We start from the raw sequence: 16403 nt of genomic DNA, 5'->3' as shown, positions 1-16403 counted from the left end.
CATTAGATATGTCATACATTGTTAATTCAGTGTAACAATCAAATATCTACAATCACCTTATTAGAAAATAAGAGAAATATATGGTGTCTAAGTAAACTGAGAACGTACTTCTGAAAAGAAGCAACTTGGGTTATCAGATCCTGAATGGAAAAGCCCCCAACTTTATTTAGACACCACCAAATATAGATCAAACAGCAGAAAACAATACTATGCCAGTAGGCTGTTTTTGTATGTATGATACAAGAAAAGGTTAGAGTCTTGGTGACTGATCAAGCACCCTCCCACAAGGACACCATCAAGGTCATATTTTCATGCTCTGTACTTGTCCTGCAGGGAAAGGAGATTCCATTCAGGTTGAGATTCTAATTTCCACTCACGGGTTAAGGTTGATATTCTCGTCAGGTTGCCTGAATTTAGAGATGGAGAGAGAGCTTCACAAGTAATTATTGGATGGATGAATAGTGTTGTGACAAGTATTTGGCAGATCTGACATTACACTAGGGAAGCTACAACCTTGGCTCAAAGTATGAATGCCTAATCCACTTGGGTCTTAAGATCTGCTAGTACACGAGTATTCATAATGAACAGATAAAAAATTGTATCTGGGGATCAAACCCTATGGACTAGTGGTGTGCTGGGCATGGGTTTATGCTTGACAATTGGGAGGGAGTAGCTAGGGACTGGCTCTTTTTCTACTTTTGTTGTGCCAATGCAAGGCTAGGTAACAGGGGGTTGTAGCATGCCTTGTTGCCTAATCACCCAAGTGATGGATTTAAATAGAAACCATGAATACTAGGGTAATTTCCTAGGTTCCATAGTTACCAGCAACAATCTTTCACTAGTAATTATCTATAGTGTTCATAAAAAAAATATAAACTTCATATTAAAATATAGAAAACCAACATATTCATGAGTAGAAAAGAAGAAAGAAAGGGGGTTGTAGCATGCCTTGTTGCCTAATCACCCAAGTGATGGATTTAAATAGAAACCATGAATACTAGGGTAATTTCCTAGGTTCCATAGTTACCAGCAACAATCTTTCACTAGTAATTATCTATAGTGTTCATAAAAAAATATAAACTTCATATTAAAATATAGAAAACCAACATATTCATGAGTAGAAAAGAAGAAAGAAAAAAAAAAAAACAGAAAATAGAGGGGCTGAGCCCCTATTTTTGTCCTAGGAAAAGAAGCAAGGTGATCCTCCAAGGGTGCCTTGTCACCTAGGCATCACCTTGACAACTACAGGAATGATTTTGTTCCATATCATGTTTTCTTACTAAATCTTGGATTAATTATTAAATAAAATACAAAACCTACTAAAACAAACAGAAACATATGAACATAGCCATCTAATAATCAGTTTTTAGGACATGCTACATTATGCTGACAAGCAAAAAAAAAAAAAAGTGAAATTCAGATGAACAGATATTAGTTGGTGTAGAAAGTTACCCAAGCTGGGACAACTAAATATGTGCTCCAGTGTAGAGAGAAGGTAAAAGGGCTCCCAATGAACAGCTTTTAGTTGCTACTATCTCTAACAAGATAGGTAGTTTTTTTTATTTTGTTGCTGTGCTTGGTGATATCTTATCACCCTCCTAGTTTGTATCCTTTTTATTACTTTTTAAGAAATTTTATTTTTTACTTATCAAAAAAAAACTATCTCTAACTCATAATTGCAAATAAAGTATGGGGAAAGAAATAAGATAATAAAGAAAAAAATATGAAAACAATAACAAAATACACATGAACCCAAAACCATATAAATCATCTTTTGAAATCCCTTATCTCCAAAATACACATAATACATCTTTTGACAAAATACACATAGATCATCTTTGACAATTTGTATGCTGCAAACAACAATTATTATAACCATGTGGTTTTGCACACCTCCTTATTGACCATCCTCAAAAATTCTTCACGCTCCCTGCTAACTGACTGCACAGATAATAAAAGAAATGATGTAAATATTAACTATGCAGAACCTCAGAAAAAGAAAATGTAACAAAAATCTTCAAAACAGATAAAAGCTCTTGAAAATAAATTCTTACAGATGCAGAAGCTAGTACAGCCAATGCACGGCTAAGCTCACAAAGCTGCCCTTGCTTCTCCAATGCTCGATCTCTAGCTTGTTCTCGTGCTTCCTGTGCTGTTGGAACAGTCATCTCTTTCAAAGCAATATCTTCCTGACTAATTACATATTCCTTCTTCCTAGCTTGCTCTTCTTCCTCTTTCTCTTCTTCCTCCTACAATTGATTAATTTAGAAATTACCATTTAGTGTACCAACTAACCAAACATTACAAAACTATGAAACTAGGAACTAATGCAAGTATATCTGAAAATAAAATAACTTTTTGCAGAAGTACCTATAAGATAAACAAAAAGAAAATAAAAACTTTTGAATTGAAGCATGAAAAAAACAGTGCCATATGTAGTGGAAATTTGAGGGACTAACATATTCAAAGAATAAAGAATTATCTTAAAATATTTATTAGCTACTTCTAAAGAATACCAGATAAGAGTCCACCCATTCAAAGAAGTTCCCTTAAACTCTGAAGAGCGAGATTTATAAATACCTTTTACGCACACCTTGACTAGATTTCTCAGTAGCATTCTTTAACCAAATTAAACGATTTAAAAATTGATGATAGAATTATAAAGTTTTTTTATGAATTAGAATTATTAGGTTATAATTCAGCCAAGTTCAAAAACTAATGATGTCAGGTATAAAGGAAACTGATAGTAAATTACCACACACTTGCATCTGTAGAGTGTAGCCATATCAATGTATCTTAACAATACAAAATTTTAAAAGATAATTATGACATCAGAAATTTGTTAGTTAAAGGTCCTGGTTTGACATATGCATAGGGATACAATTGCCCATTTCTATTTTTTATTATTTTTATTGTCTCTCTTCAATTATTTTATCTAGTGGGTATGAACCTTTCCCATGAGTTGGCATTAAACCCCTTTGAACTAACCCCAAACCTACCACAGAAAACATAACCAAACATGGCTTCTAAATGGCATTAAAAGCTGACAAAAATAGGTAATCCAATCCATAAGAGATTAAATAATGGAGGAAAGATAAAGGGGCTTGGTTATGATTTTAACTGCTAAGAAGATAATCCGTATCAAAATACTCATTAACAGTAATGTAAGACTTATTAGGGTAAGAGGCTCTTAAGTGAGATTTAAGGAGAAAATTCAGTTAGATAACTTTTTTGACTTTTTGAAAATTGAAGGAATTTAGTTGGAGATTATGGATGGTGCAGGGTTCCAAAAAGGGTTTTGAGTGTTCAGGATGAACTGATTATGTCTAATTTTGTTTGAGATCTTATACGTTTTGCTTTCTCAAGAGCGATTGAAAAACATCAACAACTTGAGTTCTGGATGGAATTTTAGCTGAAACTTTGTAGGATTATGGAGTTATACCCATACATAGGGGTTTAATTAGATTGTGAATCTGGAACAGCTAGGATTTTATAGAAAGTGGCAAAAATAAAAGAAATTTTTCAAATTTCTAACATAAGCAGATCCTGTAACAGTCACTAACTTGAGTTTTGACTGGATATTAGATGGATGTAATCATTGTTATAAAAGCTTTAAGAAGGTAATAGAGAAAGAAGAGAAGAAAACCAAGGATTTTTTTTCGGATCATCTGTAGTAGAAAACCAAGGAATCATCCCTAGGGGACATAGAATCACCCTAGGGTTTCAATGGAACCACCCCATAAAACAAGCATGCAAGAGAAATCAAGATTTAAGCTTTCATTAATTTTTATATTCCAATAAGGCAATAACAAGACGAAAGAAAAAAACAATTTATATATTTACTGTAATTAAAGAAGTGCCACTTGACCCCAAAAATAAGAGAATAACATCTATAGCTTTTTTTATGAATGATTAGGCAATTTTATTAAAGAGATAAAAAGGGGTAAGTACAGTACAAACAGCCTTGGAGGAGGCACGAGATGCTACCTACCCAAAGGTATGCGCACAGACCCAAGCACTATGAAATTAAAAATTAAACCAATACAATGATGCCCAAGAAACCCCTTGCTTAGAGCAAATGCTAATAGCAATTTTTCTTGTGTTTCCTTCTTCAAAGAGCTGTGGTCTAGCCCAGCTCCACCTAAAGTGAAGATTTTTTGTTGGGAGGCAGCCAAGCAAATCATAAATATTTGTGAAATACTCCAAAGGAAGTTGGAAAACCGGTGAATTTCCCTCACGTGCATGTCCTTGGCAGTTCAGACCTATGGTGAGAATGGCCCATTCTCTTTGTTCCAATTTGAACTCATTCAACTAGGTTCCTAGGAGTGCTAATACAGTAGCAAATTCTTTAGCAAGAGCTGGGGTGGGAAGAGTTTCTCTTTAATGAGGTTGTCCTGAACCAGGATGTAATCTGTAATAGCTCTTTTTCTTTTCTCTCCTTTGTGTATTTGGGTTCTGCTCTTGAGCTTGTTTTGTACTATTTGGTTAGCTGCATTGATGTTTTTGCAGCTGACCTTTGATCCTATTCAAGATTCAGAATATCGGTACATGGCGATACACCGGTAGGGCATACCAGTACTGTTTTTTTTTTTCGAATCTGGTTCAGAGGGGCTGGTCTACCCCCTGAACCATTCACTTACCCAAAACACCCCCTGTAGGGGCATATTGGGAAGGCTCCAATACAATACGTATAGGCCAATACGTGACGAAATTTTGATCCCTGATCCTATTAATCAAGGTCAGAAGTTGACAGAAGAAAGAAATGGTTAGCATAATATACTTAAGGGTTCAATGGTTCAATCAGGAATTTGGGACCACATGATCAAGAAAAATCCATAATTCCTCAATATGATATGAGAGCATAAATGCTATTAACCTTTATAAGTTCTTCTTGCATTTCTAGGAACTCCAATTTCCTCCTCCTCTCAGAAACAGAATCCTCAGATGGCAAAGCAGTGACACCAACAGTATCCACAACCTCGTCTGGCAAAGAGGAAAGTGTCGCTTGAACAGCCTCCTCTGGCCTTATCTTTCCAGAGACAGTGAAGGCTCTGCAGATATTACAGACCAGAATGAGAAAAGTTATACATTGACCATAATTTTGAAGGTATGAATTAACAAGTTTCTTTACCTGGAAAGGATCAAAAGAGAAGATGGCACAGAGTGGTTCAGAGACAAATCCAACCAATCACGGAGCTGCAACAAGAAATTATTATTAAAATAACAAATGACAAACACCAAACTTCACTCTTTTTCTTTTTTCTTAAACAAAGAAATTGAAAATTTTATATTTCACGCAATGAAGTATCTCAATTTCTTCCTTTTGATAGTTGATACAGGCCTCAAACTCCTAACAAGATGGAAGACTACAATTGAAACCCAAACATTAACGCAAACAACAACCCTGTCTACAAGCAATATCCTACAGAGCAATGATCTGAAACTTTGGTCCAGCATAAATGCACCTATAATTGAACAAAAAACCAGAGAGAACAGAAAAAAAAAAAGGACCAAACCAAAAACAGAAAAAGGAACCAGTAAAACACTCCAGACAATAACCAAACCAGAAGAAACTGAAAATCACTAGCAATAACCAAAATTTATAGATTCAACATTCCAAGCTAAAACGAATCATTCTATATGGTTCCAACTTCTTTACTCATTTGCCTTGTCCAAATCACAACGATCAAGCTGGGAAGTGAAATCCTAACTGTTGGAATCTGGCTTTGTGATTCAGTCTCTCACTTCTAGGTCCATAAGCACCCTTCTGGAAAATTCCAGTCCAACCAACACAAAAATACCCAAGCCCTTAGCAACCTGCACTTGTTCACCACCTTATTTAATCAGTTTTTCTTGGCAATTTGTCACTGCTGACACACTAAAACCAAGCTTCTACTCTTGCCAATTTCAATTACCTATCCAACCTCCTCTCCACATCCTTTTTCTCCTCTCCTAATGAATTATCACTGCAGGAATGTTTACAGGAATCTTAAATTGAAACGTCCATCCTCAAAACATCAATAACACTCCCCTGATTCACAGCATCAGAGACACCTTCTACAAATGCCAGTAGCAAACTATCTTTTGAATTGTAGGGTACTTTTTTATTGATGTTGCTGTTTGTTGCTTACTACAAGAGGGATGGGAGCCTCCTTCAAACCCCTCCCCCCTTGTACACCTTAAAACTCTTACTCGAATCATCTCCTTATAAACCAATTTTCAACTGAGAAAAAAAAATATTTGAAATATAAAATAAAGAAGCATTTTAAGATCTCTTTGCTTTTCTGCTCTTTTTCTTTTCCTTTCTTTCCTTTTTTTTTTTTTTTTTTTTTTGGGGGGGGGGGGGGGGGGGGGGGCAGTAACAGAAGCTTGATTGCTTAAACATAACATAGCTAGCCTATATCCAATGACATCAGCTCTCCGTTTGAGCACCAAAATAGATCTTTGGGTCCACTTCCTAATCTGGCCTGTATCCAATGCCACCCTGTGGCACCAGCCATTCAGAAGATGTTAACAACATCTCACCTTCTAAACCCCCTCCCACCTAAGAAGCCCACCCAGGTACATGCACATCTAAGATAGCACCCTCCATCATTTGTTTGAAAGGTAAAAAGAAAGATTTTATTGAAAGAAAAATGACAAATGACTGGATCCAAACAACGAACAAGGTGTTAAGATAACACCCACCCTTCAACAGCAAAAAACAAAAATTTAAGATCACAAAACAGAGGAAAGCAGCTGAAAGCCACCTTGAGACAGAGCAAGCTTTTTTTTTTTTGATCAATAACAGAACCAATTTAATTAAAAAGAAAAAATTTAGTACAAAGAAGGGGGAGGGATAAACTCTCTTAGCCCTCCCCAAAAGGAAGATTACGGAACAGCCCAAATTAACTCATTCCTTCTCGCCCCTTGTTTAGCAAGCGTATCAGCAACAGAATTTGCATCTCTTTTAACCCAATTACAAGACACCTCTACTCCTTGCAGCAATTAACAGCTTTTCTCTTTTCATGAATGTAGTACCACCACCCCTCTTCCTCCTTTTTTTTTGAAGCCAACTAATTACAAGCTTTGAATTACCTTCTATCACAAACTTCTTGATATTCAGCTCTTTAGCCTTTTGGATCCCTACCATAACAGCCACAATTCCAGCTCTTAAGAAATCCCCTTCACCAATTGGGCCTGAGAAGAGTGCAACGATATTTCCTTTTTCATTCCTGAAAACTCCTCCAATGCCATAGGGACCTGGATTACTTTCACTGCTGCCATCAAAGTTAAGTTTAATGAAACCACTAAAGGGTGGGGACCACAATGGCGTGACACCTGACCACCTCCTTAGCTGGAGTAGAATCAGCCACGCCCCTCCACTTCCTCATCACCTCAATGCCAGGAACATCTCTGAAAATATCCAAAGACTTTCCCAATGATGGTGATAGCTTCAATGACAGCTTCTATACTTCTTGATTTTTCATGGAAAATCCTTTGATTCCTCTCCTCCCAAATTGCCCAACACATCACTGCCCTTATGCATCTCCACAGTATTCTTCCCCTCTTTTTTGACCAGCTTAAGCAAGTTTAAAATTCTTCTTCGAGAATTTCATCTTGTCCATCTCCTTCAACTCCTTCCTTATCTAACGCCTCTCCTCCTTCCCTAACTGCAAGCTTCTTCGAGCTTTCTTCCCTCTTGTTTTTTTCAAAAGCTTCGAAAGCCTTTCTGGCAAACTCCTGTCCACCCCAATAAAACAGACCTAAGCCCTTGCCCACTCTAACATCCTTACCAACCAAACAATTAATCTCCACCTTCCCCACCCCCCCCCCCGCTTTCTCACCCGCGCTGACTGATGAAGTTGCAATTAAGCCCTTTTCACTATCTTCATTACCCCTTTCCTCCTTATCCTCAACCTCTAGCCTCGACTCCAAACCTTCTTCAATAGTCGGCATCTATTGCAACTGAACCCCTTGTGAATCTTGGCACTTGGCTCCCCTGATCTCAGCAACTTTCATCTTCAAAGCTTTATCTTTTGAGCCTTTTTTCTTATAAACTCTCAAATTTGTTGGTAGGACCAGCACCAACCAAACCATCTTTCAAACATTGAGAAAACTTTTGACATATGGTTAAGATAGAAATTGCTTGGTTCTCTTACTTTCTTCAAAGACTCTAAAGTATCCCTTTCCTTGATCTCAATATTCCTTCTTCGGCCTAAGTCGATACCAAGTATTCCAACTGAGACTTCAAAGCATAAGCGCTCTTCTTGAACTTCTAACCCACCATTCTCGTCTCTTTTGCTCGCTTCTTTAGGCTGACTCTTGGCTTCCCAACTAGGGATGCAAACGGATCAAATTGGATTCGAATCAAGGTATATTCAAATTCGATCCAACATTGTTCACGCTAGATCCGATCCGATCTGATAGGACTCGATTTGAATTCGAATCCTATCGGTAAGTCAGATCTTCAGATCTGACCCAATCCGACTTGTTTTCTTTAAAATTTAATAAATTATTAAAAGAAAATTAAAATATACTAATTTAAAAAAAGTAAAGACAAAAAATATAAGTATTTTTTAATTATTTTCATCATATATACATGTTTTTTATAAATAAATAAATAATATAACAAATTTATAAAAATATAATATAAAAAACATATTTATAAATAAATAAATAACATATATATGTATTATATATATTTATATTTATAAATATATAATATATATCGGATCGGATCTTCTCATATTGGATAGGGTGATTCGAATCTGATCCAATTTCTTATCGAATCTTATTATCCGATCCGATCTGAAGATCCAAACAGGGGTGATCCAAATTCAACCAAATAGGATCGAATCATGATCCGATCCATTTGCACCCCTATTCCCAACCTCGTTTGGGAACCTTCATCCCCCCTCGCTCCCTCTTCCTCTCCTTTCTCTACCCCAACCTTCTTTCCTCCCCTGTCTCCCTCAACCCTAGCAGAATCCCTATCAGACGACACCAAATGCCCCACTTGGGTCCCTCATTCCTAACCACATCTTTGTTTTCATAGACCAATTGGCAACTCGAGGAGCCTGGTTTTCTTGGTTCTTTGATCTTTTTTTAATGTACCACTTCCAACTTAATTGCAGGCAAAGTTCGAAGTATCAATATGCTCGATATGCAAAAATTGTGTATCGGGCATTTCAAATGGATAGAATACACAAAAACAAATAGTTAAGTATTGAAAATTTGGTCAGGGCATTGTTAGGAAAGGTAATTAACCTTTAAAATAGGTTACAAACCCAAACTCTAAGGCCTCGTTCGTTTCACAGATTTTGGAGGGGGAAGTTGGTCAATGGGATTTTGATTCCCATTGACCAACTCTCCCACGTTCTTTTTCAAGATTTAGGTGGGACCCACAGTAAATGTCTTTCCCTTGGGTATCACTTACCTAGGAAAGTGTTACCCTTCTCCCACTTGGGAAAATTAACTTTTCCAAGTGGAGAGTAAATGCTCAAAATATAATGTCAAAAATGCCCATTAAAAAAATATATTTCAAAAAGCATGGACCTGGACCCAAGGGTGAAAATGACAAAACATAGAAAAATTAACCACTTACCTGGGAAAGTGGATGAGGCAAAAGAACATGGGAAAGTTGAAAGGTCTCATTTACCCGGGTAAATTTAACAAAAAAGAACATGGGTAAATACACTTACCCGGGTAAATGTTTCTTGGGAAACACTTACCCGAGTAAATGGCCTCTTTTTAAACGAACTAGGCTTCAAGTATTTGGCGTCTTGGGGACACCTTTTTTTTCTAAGATAAATAAAGAAGAAAATTTATTAACATAGAAATAGCACTAAAGAAGGGTACAAACAGGTGACAAGAAATCACCAAAAAACAAAAAAAAAACAACTTGAGATACCCAAGCCACTTCGAAACTCAAACAAAACCCGAAAATTCAACAAGAAAAACAGGACCCTTAACCCACCCCCACTAACACTACACTACCCAATACAGCAATCTGACTAAACCCTGCCTAGGAACCCTTTACAAAGCAAACCAGGCTTACCCCACCCTTCTGAAATTGAACTAAACTTTCTCTTTCTTTTTCTTGACTAGCCTTCTATTCTTCTTAACCCTCTTGTTGATTCCAATCCCAAGTGAACCCCCTTTCAATCTATCAAACACCTTCAAGAGCAAGGATCTACTGAACTTTTGTTGGCTAAATCTTTTAACCGCATTGGGATAACCTTCACTGTTCTTCCTTTTTTCCATTAAGATCATTAATCCTTTCAAACTCGAACACTGCATTATTCTCAAATACCTACTCCGCAACCAAATCATCTCCCTTAAATACCATGATATGGAATGATGCACCAGATACAGGGTATATTGTATTGATGCTTTGAACCTTGCTTACAAGTACTTCAACCAATTCAATCCTTACATATGATCCAACCAAGATCTCAGCTTACAGGTATTTCCCTGTCCACATCTATCTTTTTGAGTCACAAACCTATGACCACCTGGCACATGATCGAACCAAGATCTCAGCTTTTCACCTACCCTGTCTCACAGCTTTTAAACTCCACCCACCCTTGGGTTAAACCTGAATAGCTCTGATTGCACTTTATGTACCCAACTGCCCTGGTATACGATTTTATTTTTCTTTTTTGTCAGTTTCTCAAACTGTGACTTTACAATCTTTTTTTATCAGCAATTGTGACTTTTCAATCTTATAAGACCATTACTCCACTGGCAGTAGCCTTGAGAAGCTATATATGTTAAAAATTATTTCTAGTAAAACCAAAAAAAGAAGCATAAATCCCCCAAACTAAAGGCAAAAACTTCAGTCTGGCAACACAAGACCCTTTAACCAGTCTGGGTCCCATAACTTGTCACTTGTGCTTTATTCAGAGAACCAGAAACCACCATTAAAAAATAGTTCTATCATGAAGATAAGGTGCATCAAGCATCAAATGTGAACTTGAAATGAGATAGCCGCCCTTTCTATTTCTTGCATTTGGATAGCAGGAAAGAACATTATGACAAGTTGACAACTATTAAAGATCAAACAGATAATACATAAATCAAATGGCAATGTCATTTGATCATGCTAATTTTTTGTGCACCACAACCCTGAGATGGGCACTGTTCACTGATGGGTTCTCATCAAGACAACACTTCATAAACAAGCTAAATGCAACTCTTTCAGCCAAACTAAAAGCAAACTACAAAACAAACCAGATGAGATTCTCTTCTTACAAGCACTAAATGCCATCCCGACAACATTCAGTCATCCCCATCAAAAACTTTTTCCTGCCCTTCTTCCTCTTTCCATATTTCTGCCCCTCCCCCTATCATGGTTTTCTTAGTCTCTCTTCTTTCTTTCAAATTTCCAAAAGATCTTCTAGCAAAAGTCTCTCCTCGGCTCCTCCCCAGAAAAACAAACCCAAAGACTTGCCAACCTCCACCTACCTGTCAACAATTTTCTTTAAATCCACACTTCCTTGCTTCACCTCCTCTCCTTCCAGCAATATCTTGACAGCAACCTCCTTGGCTTCACTTCCGTTATCCCTTTCCTTCTCTTATGTAACTCCACTTTTTTCCCAACTCCCCCCCCCCTCCACTGGTGAAGAGACATCTAAAGGTTCTTCTTTTGATCATCTTGCTGTTCTTGACTCTTCCCCAGCATGGTCTTTGTGATTTGGAGGTCTGAATTTTACCCCCTTTCTTTTGTACAACTTTTTGGTATTTGTTGGTCAGACCTGCCCCAACAAGTCCTTTCAACTGCAAAAAACCTTGGTAACATGCACGATGTGGGTTTTTCTTGAGACTCTGGACTTCTTCAGAGCCACCAAATCAACAACAGTCTCAACTTCATCAGACTCCTTCCTCCTACGGCCCAGGTCAACACCCACTTTTCCAACTACCACTTTGGTAACCAAATGACCATCACAGCTTTGTAAAGAAGCAGACATATCCATTTTAACTACTATCTTGTAAGTGTAATTAACTACATCTGTACACCATCACTCCCTTCTGCATGGCACCCCCTTCCCCTTTCTTGTCCTTCTTGATGCTCACCACCACCTTCGCAACCAACTCCACCCAATTTCTCAAAACCTCTTCAACCCCCTCTCCACCCCCCTTGCACATCCATCAAAAAAATCTGCAACTTCAGCCCACAATTACAGGCCAGTTGTTCGCAGAACCAAGGCACTGCAAACTTAATATATGCCAAAATGCCTTGAAGATTTTTAATGCTACATAAGCAATACAAATATCATTGTACCCATACCTAAACTTCAAATAGTTAACACTGAGAAAATGATTCAAGTCATCTTTAAAAGGATAATCTTATATACATAATTGCAATATGAGGCGTTTGTTACCTAATGAGAAAATGAGACAAGAAAACAAAATTCAAGTTGAGCAGAAAACCTGTTGACGCATTTCTTCAATGGATAGCAATCCAAGTAGGCCTCGATCCCTACAAGCTTGACGAAGTTCAGCTTCTGAAAGGGACTCAATACCTTCTGCTTGAATCATTTTATCATCATTCTTAATCCTAATCAATTCAAAAAAAGTTCACTTTATCAGTGATGGCTCAGAAAAGATAAAGCAAAAAATAATTAAATCTCGAAGAATAATAAACAATATGATTCTCATAAACTGTCACTAATAAGATTCTACATTGTTCGGTTTTCTGTATTGATCCATATGAAGAACAACCAGAAGGAAATATATTGAAATAGAACCAGTAGATTAGGATTTTAGGAAACTGTATCTAGACAAATTCAAGGTAATCTGTGAATGAATGGTAAGCAAACCAATATCTTCAGTTTCTATATGTCAAAATAGAAAGTTGGTAAAATTAATGATAGAGAAAAAAGTAATTATATTGTCCTAAATAGTTTCCAACTGAAATAAGATAAAAGGTTGCAACGATTTCCTTTATTTATCTAGATATTATGATTTAAGACCCTCAACTTAAGGGTCTGCTACTTAGGTTACAAAAAACTAGCCTTAAACTATAGAAATGTTTCTCACATTTTTACAAAATTCATAGGAGTATTGTAAGGCATCCTTGATTAAGGAAAATGGGATCTACCTCCTACTTTGGCTTTTCATAAGGCATCTTTGATTGACCTCTGGCATGTCAGACTTAGTCAATTTATCTTGTGTACCTATTAAAGTTTTGTTACCTGATCTGTTTAATTTTGTCTCATTTATCTCTCCAATGTGAGGTCTGTTAATTAGCAAAATAATAGAAGTTTCTCTTTACTTTTTATACAAATAATAAGTTTCTCTTTATTTTCTATTGCCACAATGATAATAACTACTACAAGTGTCTTTCGCTATTTTATATTTTTTATTGATGACCACTTAAATTTACTTGGCTATATCAACTAAGCTCAAGGAATGAAGTTTTATAGATTACCAAAACCTCCACCAAATGGGCAGAAGTAGTTCAATAAAAGGATAGAAATGTTCAGATTTTACCATATAATTGCAACAGGTAAACATAAGGTACTAGATTAGATAAATGAGGTGAAAGAAAATTATAAAACCAATAAATCTAGAACCTCTATCCACAAACACAACAAGTTGTGGTTATTACCATCTGCTGAGGTTTATAGTCCACACTTTATGCCACTACTAAAAGTAGCATAAAGTATTATATTAGACAATCATAGAGATAAATGAATTAAAATACTTAGAATGTGCTTATAGATTTTACCATTGGAGTCTCTTACGAAGCATGTAGCGTAAGTATGTGTCTGTTCCATAAGGGCTGATTCCCATATATTTGCACATATTTACTAGGCGGGGCCTGAAAGCAACATAATATTACAATGGATGCAAGTGACACTGGTACTAAAACAATGTGAACAGTCAAATGAGCAAAGAGGCTTCAAAATGGCAATTTGCAATTCAAAGTTTCAAACAATACAAGAATCCCAATAATACCAACCTGCTGATATTGTCCAGTGTAAGCTCATCATTAAACAACTTCGCAAAACCCAAAATTTCCTCATTAGAAACACGACCACCAGTCCTAACCTATTTGAACATACAGACACACCCAGTTGCAAGGCTCAACAACACATGATTATATAGGAAAATTAATGCAGTTCAAGAAGAGAAACTGGGAAAGTGGGAAACAATAAAGCAATAAAATGTACCTTGCTTAAAAATTCATCAAGATCTTCAGCTGTCTTCTTAATTTCTCCACTTCGCGAGTTTTGGACTTCCTTTGCCATTTCTTTGACTGTGTCTTGAAGAAACTTTGCATACTCTATTCTTGCATTAAGTCTCCTTTTCAGTGATTCCTACAGGTTAAGCATCTAAAATAAGACCACCAAACTTGCTGTAAAGAAAAGAGATGATAGAATACCTTAACCAAATAAATGAATATAATATTTGAGTTGCCACTAGATTTGGTCCAGGTGTACCAAATTACCCATACTGAAAAACACATGGGCACTGATCAAACAATGCCATGGGGGATACCACCCCAACTTGCCAAATAATTGGTACCGTGTCAGGTAAATGTAACTCAACCACTTGAAATAACAAAGTACTAAAATTTGAATTTATAATAAGAATGAAAATAAAGATGAAGGAAAAAGATAAAGTAATTTTAGCAGTAAATCGTTTACCCTCTACATATTCCATATGTATGTACCAACTATTAATCAGATCAAAACATGTGGACCAGATTGAACCTTTTCTTTTTTAAAAGATACAATCAAAATGATTCATTCAGGTTGACATAGGATTGGCTGGGTTTTCCTTTTTTTTTTTTTGATAAATAACAGATTTTATCAAAGAAAAACTCCACACTGCCAACAAACATGGACAGTAGGGCTAGAGTATACAAAACAAACACCAAAAAACATGGAGCAAAAACACAGTTAAAGACACGTTACAGACTACAACCCAGCCTTGGACATCCCCACTCCAATTGATCCCTTGCAACCCCTATCCTAGCTAAAGAGTCTCCCAAAGAGTTTGCATTTTAAGGTGCCCATTTTAATGAGATACTCAAATTGGTACCTAGAAATATTTTTTGGTAGTTAAATAAAAATATTAAAAATAAAAAGAAAAGAGGGATACAAAGATGGTGACTAGAAGTTGCCAAAAGAAAAGAAGAAACCCCTGACAAAACCCACCTAAAAGAAAGACTGCAACAGAACCTAAAGAACCAACTTTTTTGACTAGAGAAAGAAGATCCCGAAAGTATCCTTCCCCCCTACCACAACAATCCCACCTGGTTCCCAACACAACTCAGATTGTAACACCAAGCCAGCTGAACAGAAAAACAAATATCTAGCCCAAAGAAAAAAATTAACTTAGATATAATGGATCTCTACTTCTAACTTCAAGGTTTTCTTTGATTTCATCTTCTTATTTGGCCCAATCCCAAATAAACCCCATTTTAATTTAGCAAAAACTTCAAAGACCAAAATGTTTCTATCTTTTCTCTGATTTCTCTGGCTTCTAAATCTTGACTTCATACAGCTTTCTTGGCTTCTCCCTGGAAAGCCATCCATGACTGTCTTCCTGTCTTCCTCAATCACATCAGGTATGACTTGGTCTTTGGTCTAAAGATTAGGTTTTGGGAGGACATCTGGGTTGGGGAAACCCCTTTATTGGAGGTTCCCTTCTCTTTATGCTATTTTGAACTTTAAAGGCAGGTCGGTGGCTGACTTCCTTTGTTCCTCTCCCTCTCCTTCTGATCTAAACTGGAACTTGGGTTTCATTAGGAACCTAAGAGAGTCTGAAGTTCCCTGTGTTTCTGCTTTGTTTTCCTTGCTGAATTCTGCGGTTCTTGGAGATGGGGGTGTGGACAGTAGGGTTTGGATCCTTAACCCAGCCGAGGCATTCACTTGCAAATCCTTTTTCAATTCCCTTGTTGTTTCCTCTCCCTCCCCTTCCCCTTCTTTCCCTGTGAAGGAAATCTGGTATCCTCCCATTCCCCTTAGAGTGAGTGCTTTCTGTTGGGAAGTGTTTCATGATTGCATTAATACTTGTGATAAGCTTCAAAGAAAAGGCCAAACTGGTGCAGCTTGAGCAAGGTTAATGGTCAGACTGCTTTTCGTCTTTTAATCTCCTGTCCATTTGTTGGCTTTATCTGGATGTGGTTTCCCTCACTTTTTGGTTGCAGGTGGCTCTCTCCTGTCAGCTTGGAAAGGATGTTTTCCCCTTCTGTTTGCAGGTGCGCTACTAAAAGAGGTAGACTAATGTGGAAATGTACAAGGGCAGCAGTTGTTTGGACAGTCTGGGAGGAAAGAAACTCTAGAATTTTGGGGGAAAAGGAAAGAACTAAGGAATCATTGATTGAATCCATAACCCTTCGAGTGGCTCATTGAATTAAGACCTTGAGCTTGTTCTCGGATTTTCAGATTGATGATTTCTTCAGAGCT

At 36.9% G+C, this 16403-nt stretch overlaps 1 protein-coding gene across 1 annotated transcript in view; it reads right to left on the bottom strand.

Moving 5' to 3' along the window:
• The window catches only part of LOC148845916 (uncharacterized), a 42521-nt gene that overhangs the window by 13914 nt on the left and 12204 nt on the right, over nucleotides 1–16403 (bottom strand). Inside the window, exons 4-11 of the mRNA XM_088954376.1 lie at nucleotides 14160–14306; nucleotides 13949–14037; nucleotides 13715–13807; nucleotides 12415–12541; nucleotides 5132–5196; nucleotides 4877–5051; nucleotides 2055–2249; nucleotides 1894–1941 (exon numbers count right to left, since the gene is read on the bottom strand). Of these exons, the coding sequence (XP_088810502.1) occupies nucleotides 1894–1941; nucleotides 2055–2249; nucleotides 4877–5051; nucleotides 5132–5196; nucleotides 12415–12541; nucleotides 13715–13807; nucleotides 13949–14037; nucleotides 14160–14306 (939 nt within the window). The remainder of the gene's footprint in view (nucleotides 1–1893; nucleotides 1942–2054; nucleotides 2250–4876; nucleotides 5052–5131; nucleotides 5197–12414; nucleotides 12542–13714; nucleotides 13808–13948; nucleotides 14038–14159; nucleotides 14307–16403) is intronic.

The sequence above is a fragment of the Nelumbo lutea genome, chromosome 7, assembly GCF_056320005.1.
Source record: "Nelumbo lutea isolate HS-2025 chromosome 7, American lotus-T2T, whole genome shotgun sequence".
NCBI lineage: Eukaryota > Viridiplantae > Streptophyta > Magnoliopsida > Proteales > Nelumbonaceae > Nelumbo > Nelumbo lutea.
The sequence above is the reverse complement of the archived record's forward strand: the minus strand, read 5'-3'. Positions and strand labels throughout refer to the sequence as shown.